Here is a 6,911-nt window from a genome sequence, read left to right as displayed (position 1 = left end):
GAGTCCCATAGGAAAAGCATTAGTCCATGACTCAGTTGTCCGAGTCCCAAAAATCACTGTTATACATATATACTGAAACACTTTTATTGCAAAAAATAATAATAATTATAATGAAACCCTGTATGCGACACCTTTCAGATGACATTGGTTGACCATCACTGCATACCAGTGACCTTGTGTAATGTGTTCATTATTAATTGACTTGTGTGGCAGTATTATGTTTAAACTGATACGATCTCAGATAATCTTCAATGTACAAATACCACTATCAGCATTGTGATTCAGTTTTTTTTATGTCTCCAAGCAATCAAATAGCTCATTGTGAGCCTACAATTGTGTCATGACATATTCTAAGGTACAGAAAACAAGGGAGAGTACAAAATTAAAAGTGGCGTAGGTATCACGATACAGTCTTGCCGCATCGGTGCATCGTGTCGCGGCCCTTGCGATCCAATACATTGATGCATCGGTGAATCGTTACACCCCTAGGTACCTCCGATTGTGATTTAAAGAAACCTCTATTGTATACCTTGTAAAGCTTGAGTCTTTAGCCGGTCCTTGTTTGGAAGGTGTCTTGGTTCCGTTCTGTTGCCACCCAGTAACACACACCACAGAAGGACTCTGATGAGATTCTGGTGCTGTAATGAAATCATAACTATCAGCTATAATAATTGCCTTGTCATGTCAAATATTTTTAGAGTTTAAACAAGTTTGAAAAGATTCCATCGACTGGTTCTTAATATAAGAAGTTTACAGACAACGCACATTGCACGACACTCGAAAGATTATCAGAATAGGTCACCTGAGCCAAACGCCACTTGGGAATAAAGGATGTCTCAATATATCGGTGTTAAATTGGTACATTACAATTTTACGTCTTTACAACAGCTGAAATTTATACAGGTATGATGAGGGTTGCATTAAATTAATAAATATAAAAAAAAATGACATGGGACCTAGAAAAAAGACTTTATTATCATTGATCAAATTCTAAAGGTAGCACCACTAAGTAATATCTCGAGTCCTGGGTGGGAAAGATACTTTGCTGGAATAGTCCCTACTAGAAATATAGACTAAAACATTGAGATGCTCAATGTTCAGGTAGGTACTAGTTTAGTTCATAACAGAACTATCACTCGCTCCAATTCTGTTCCAAAATGAATTCACTTTCGATCTATTGGTTACAGTAAACTAAAACAATCAACTGCGTTCTGTTCACAGGGCTCAAAATTCATTTTCAAAAACACTAATCTGTTGGGCTAGTAGTTTCCAAATTTCACTAGTCCATGTGCAAATCGACAAACCCATTATACTATTCAACATGATTATAGGTAACATCGATTTGACTTGTCTATCAGACTGGAGATTTCACTAGTCTCGGACTAGTCTATCAGACTGGAGATTTCACTAGTCTCGGACTTGTCTATCAGACTGGAGATTTCACTAGTCTCAGACTATCGGGCTACCCTTATTATCTAGCCCTGCAGCGAGTGTTCTGAACAGGATTGCAGTGCATGTGAGACAAATTGAATAACATGCATTTGTGCATTCTGTTTACTTGTCTGCAACCCTGTCCAGAATTATATTAACTATGAACTGAATGTAGTTCAAGTTTTGCCTTTTTCAGATGAATTACTATACTACTTGATAGTAAAGAGGTTTGTAGATGTTCTTAATTTTTGATTAACTCATTGACCCCTGAAAACACACTTGAACCCTTCCAATTCAAAGGTTGGAATAGTTCATTATGAAATTTCAGGGGTGAATGGGTTAACTGGTTGCTCCAGAAAAGAGGTTTTATACAGAATCTTTTCTTTAGTTTAATATGGTACACTTCTAATTCTTTTTTTTTACCACTTTTCCCAGCACAAATGTCCTTGATTAGTTGGTCCAATACTGACATCGGTTTAGTGTACTGGGTAGCGGAAGACTCCGGCCTGAACTGGATGGCCGAGGCTTCCGTTTTGTTCCTCAGTGTGATGACCAGTTGGTTCTTACAGATCACCCCTTCAATATTAGTATTGTTCACCTACAAAAAGAATTATACTTTTAAGATATATGTAAGTTTATATACTTATAAGATAAATTTTAATTGAAAAAGTCTTATAAATATTAACCTCCCTTGTTCTATGGATGCTCCTTACCAAATTCACTAGTAGGCTTTTAAAGCAAAAGTCGATGCCAGATGCTGTGCCAAGTTCACTTGGATCTTCAGGCCGGGTGGCTAATACAGTTTTTTTTAAAAATCAAAATCCTCAAATTTAATATACCTTATCGTGTATATCATTTCTTTAAATTGTTGTTAAGCATCCATAATTCTGGACAAAAACACTGTTGATTGATATGTTTGAGACATTCAAGCAACTCATCACCAAATGCCTGACCTTTTTTGAAACTTAGTTCTGGCTAATTTCCTGCTTGTTCTGGCTAATTTCCTGCTAGTTCTAGCTAATTTCCTGCTAGTTCTGGCTAATTTCCTGCTTGTTCTGGCTAATTTCCTGCTTGTTCTGGCTAATTTCCTGCTAGTTCTAGCTAATTTCCTGCTAGTTCTAGCTAATTTCCTGCTAGTTCTAGCTAATTTCCTGCTATGTATCTGGTAGATGAAATAAATACTACAACATACCTCGGTTGATGTTACAGATTTGTTCGGGGCTGTACAGTAGAACACCTCCAGTTTCCACTTGCCGTTGACAAAATGTACACAAACATTGCCCGTCTTCCACTTCCCTGACCCAGTGGTAATACCTCTCTGCTTTACTTGGCCATGACAGGCATACTTTTTGCTGATGTCCCATTTCATCACCTATAGAAATCGTTAAGAAAACATGGTCTGCATCAATTGCTTACTATAAATTGAAAAAAACTATAACACTGACAGGTCAGTAAGGGCCCCATCTTGTGGCAATATATCCCCCATAATCATCAAGAAGCAATCTGCCCATATAGCTGCGCTTGACGTTTGACATTTGGACTTCAAAAAGAATCGCACGTTCATTTTACATGTACTATGATGCGAGTCTTGTTTCCTTCCACCTCCATATTTGCTGGGCTAACAGAAATGTAAATACCGGTGCAATACTCATTTGTTAGCTTTGATTTGTTTTATTTCACCTTATATACCTCCTCCATCAAGAGCCAGGGTCAAAGTCAGAGATCCACTTTGTCTTTGACCTTTGGACCCAAATGACCTTGACCATTAACCCAGTGACCCTGAACTTTGGTCAGTTGACTTATTCTTTAATTCCGACCAACTTTGCTTCTTGATATCATAACAAAATGTTCATCAGTGAAAAATACAAAACTTGACCTTGACCCTTTGGACCCCGTAACCTGGACCTAATGTTAGTTGACTCTGTGTTAAGTTCTGAACAACATTGCTTCAAAATGTCATAACAAAATGTTCATCAGGGAAAACGTACAAAATTTAACCTTCACCTTTGACCAAGTGACCCTTACCTTTGGTCAATTGACTCCTTGTTTAATTCTGAGCATCATTGCTTCAAAGTGACAAAGCGAAATGTTCACCAGTGAAAAGATACAAAATTTAACCTTGACCTTTGACCTTGACCTTCAGTCAGTTGACTCCTTGTTTAATTCTGATCAACTTTGCTTCATCATGTCATAACAAAATGTTCATCAGTGAAAAGATGCAAAATTTGACCTTGACCTTTGAATATAATGACCTTGACCTCGACTTTTTACCTCTGCGTCTCTCTCTGTTTAATTCCGAACAACTTTGCTTCATAATGTCATAGCGAAATGTTCACCAGTGAAAAGCTACAAAATTTGACCTTGACCCCTGACCCGATGACCTTGAACTTTGGTCAGTTGACTCCTTGTTTTATTCTGATCAACTTTGCTTCATAATGTCATAACAAATTGTTCATCAGTGAAAAGATGTAAAATTTGACCCTGACCTTTGAACCTAATGACCTTGACCTTTGACCTTGACTTTTTACCTCAATGTGTATTTTTGTGAACTGAACATCTTGACCAAGTTTCATGTACATCGGTCAATAAATACAAAAGTTATCAGCCAGGAACAAAATTTGTGGACAGACAGACAGACAGACAGACAGACAGACAGACAGACAGACAGACAGACAGACAGACAGACAGACAGTCAGACAGACAGACAGACAGACATGATTACTATAGTGATTACTATAGGGCACCCGTATCTCCGATACGGGGCCCTAATTATTTCACTGTGGTGCCTTCGGCATGGTATTTCAGCGAGATAGCCCTATAAAGTCGCCATCAGATCCGCACTATCACAAGGAGGCAAGCACGCCAACATACCCTGTCTCCTGCATACACACACGCAAGCACGCATACACTACACACATGGAGCTGAGGCAAGTCCTTAAAAGACCTTGGCTGTTAATACAACCTTAAACAAAATTTAACCAAACCAAACCAAATCGAATGGGCTGCACTAAAGACTTCCATAAACATCCATATAAGGTATATGACCTTCTAAAATGGCTCTTGACCCTCAATATGATAATTATATGGCTTGCCACATAAGGGGGTAAAATACATTACCTATGTTTGATTTACCCCCAACTTTGAACTACATGTGTAAGCAGAGTTTTGGGTAAACAGTTAAAAATGCCAATTGATCATCGGTTGGAATCGGCGACCTTCGTAACCAGATTTCCAATTATAATAGAGCTTTTTTGAAAACCAGGAGGAAATAAAATAGACAACTACATGACTTGATATTTCATTCTGTTTTTGTTATTGTGAATTCATGTTATTTACTCATTGTTACCAACAGTTAAATGTTTTTGCATGTTTTTTTGTCATTACTAATTAGCTTACAAGTTCAACCATTAAGTGTCACTTTCAGTTTCTGAAGCACAAGTTTGCTCAGTGTTGAACACCAATTCTAATGAACTTTTTATATGTTTTACTAATAAATGTCAGTAAATTAAAGGTAGGTCTATGATACATTCTTATTTAGTCATTTAATCTGCATAGTCAAATTTACCTCAGCTATTCCTATTCATTTGGGAAATTGTGTTTATTTCAATATTTTTTTACTTGGTTTGTTTATTAATTGAGAATCATTCTTTGCATTTGATTACGTTATCAATTTAAAATCATTGCAGGACATTCGGGCAGGTAAATAAACTCTTATACCGGACAAAAAAATAAACCCCCAAAAATATGTAAAAAGAGGTTATTTTTGAATCAACAATTTTAGCACTGTCAGTTTTAATGTTAATTTTAAAATTCTATATCAAAGAACTTTTTTTTTACTTTCTGATTTTCTATGACAACATCATAAACTGTCTCACAGGAGGTGGTATAGATCTATGATCTGGTCCCAGCTCTCAAATGAGTCATCAAGAAAGGCAGATTATATATATAAGTTGTAAAGCACAAGATATCTTGCATCAAAGGAGTCTGCAGACGTAATTTTTATCAATATAACTATAACAATCTTCATATAAAAGTACCCTTTGTAATTTTTTATAGTATAAGGGTTCTTTTTTATATACAGATTGTTATACAATAGGATAAATAATGGATGCATGCAGGCAGACACTCTGCCTGTATATCCATATCATAATATATTTTAAACGTATTTAGAAAATATCATTCGTTAATTGTCATATCCTGAGATTTCTTTATGGCCGGCCAAATGATTGTATTTCAGTTCAAGATTATTCCAACAAGTATCAAGATTAACTTCAAAGTTTTTAATTGTTGGTGATGTAATAACATATCCTGGGAGACTGTTCCAGATTTCGACAATATTTCTGCTTGTGTAGCAGAACTGGACTGGGTCGATCGTCGGCGACCAGATAGCTCAATTGGTTGAGCGTCCGTCTTGAGTTCGGAAGGTCCCGGGTTCAAACCTCGGTCTGGCTGTGCATTTTTCCACTTGTTTTTTCCTGATTTTCTGTGCATGTCCTATTGTTCCAGATGATGTATCTAACTCAAAGATTCCTTTTGTTACCTTCTGGTCAAGTTGGTTGTCCATTATTTAAAAAAAAAAAAAAGGTCAACTCCTCTCAATCTTTGTTATAGTTTAAACGTCAGACTCATTTGCTTGTATCACAGGCAGTTAATGTTTTGGCTCAGTTTTACTGCCGAATACAGGCTGTTTCCCCAAGCTAAAAGTGCCTTATTTCCCCAAAATGACCCAAAACTGAGGAATATATTCCCAATTTCAATACAAATAATGCTATATTTTCCCAATTCATAAAGGAACAGGCTGTTTTAAAATTTAGGTAATAAAAACACTGACAGGGGTTCGTTACAAATGTCTGAAATACACAATATACTGATATGGGACAGCACACACAAACTTATCAGTATAGCATGTTTTTTTCAGACATATGTAACGAACCCCTGTGTATGTTTATGTGTGCTGTGATCCATACCATTATAGCATGTGTGTATTTCAGACATTTGTGACGAACCCCTGTGCTTGTATCTTGTTGAGTTACCTCTAAAATAAGCAATCAGAACGAAAGAAAAAACTCGTCCTTATGCCTAATGACTATGTGGCATATTTTTTATGTCTTCAATACAATAAATTAAAACGGAACATGAGCCCAAGCAAGGCATAGGTGTGTAGTATTAGAGCGACATTTCCTACAATGAGTTCACATAAAGAATACGGAGAAGGGGGGGGGGGGGGGGGGGGGGGGGCACCGGCAGGCGGCCATTGCTATTAATCTTCCTTTAATCGGACCGTACGATCCTGAAAACCTGTTGATTGAACATAAAAAGACGTTCATATCCTTACCATCTTGATGAAAAAACAGGAGGAATGGGTTTTCTTCTACATCATCAAAATAGTTTCTTCATTTCACACAAAAAATCTTCTTTCGCGGGGAAAACACAGGAAATCAAGACAACTTCCGCCAGATATTTTTAACCAATCAGAGACC

General features: G+C 36.9%; 1 protein-coding gene and 1 non-coding gene across 3 annotated transcripts in view; one reads left to right on the top strand and one right to left on the bottom strand.

Annotated features, from left to right (window-relative positions):
• LOC110452086 (ubiquitin carboxyl-terminal hydrolase 37-like) overlaps positions 1 to 6,888 on the bottom strand; it is a 29,941-nt gene extending 23,053 nt beyond the window's left edge. For both annotated transcript variants that reach the window (XM_021500368.1, XM_021500369.1), the window contains exons 1-4: positions 6,767 to 6,888; positions 2,624 to 2,803; positions 1,855 to 2,029; positions 530 to 638 (exon numbers count right to left, since the gene is read on the bottom strand). In XM_021500368.1, coding sequence (XP_021356043.1) covers positions 530 to 638; positions 1,855 to 2,029; positions 2,624 to 2,803; positions 6,767 to 6,769 — 467 coding nt within the window. In that variant the 5' untranslated portion in view covers positions 6,770 to 6,888. The remainder of the gene's footprint in view (positions 1 to 529; positions 639 to 1,854; positions 2,030 to 2,623; positions 2,804 to 6,766) is intronic.
• Trnas-uga lies at positions 5,811 to 5,883 on the top strand. Its single transcript has one exon. It is a non-coding gene; the product is annotated as a tRNA-Ser (tRNA).
• Positions 6,889 to 6,911: the final 23 nt, after the last annotated feature.

This window comes from Mizuhopecten yessoensis, unplaced genomic scaffold, assembly GCF_002113885.1.
Source record: "Mizuhopecten yessoensis strain PY_sf001 unplaced genomic scaffold, ASM211388v2 scaffold6383, whole genome shotgun sequence".
Taxonomy (NCBI): Eukaryota; Metazoa; Mollusca; class Bivalvia; order Pectinida; family Pectinidae; genus Mizuhopecten; species Mizuhopecten yessoensis.
The sequence above is the reverse complement of the archived record's forward strand: the minus strand, read 5'-3'. Positions and strand labels throughout refer to the sequence as shown.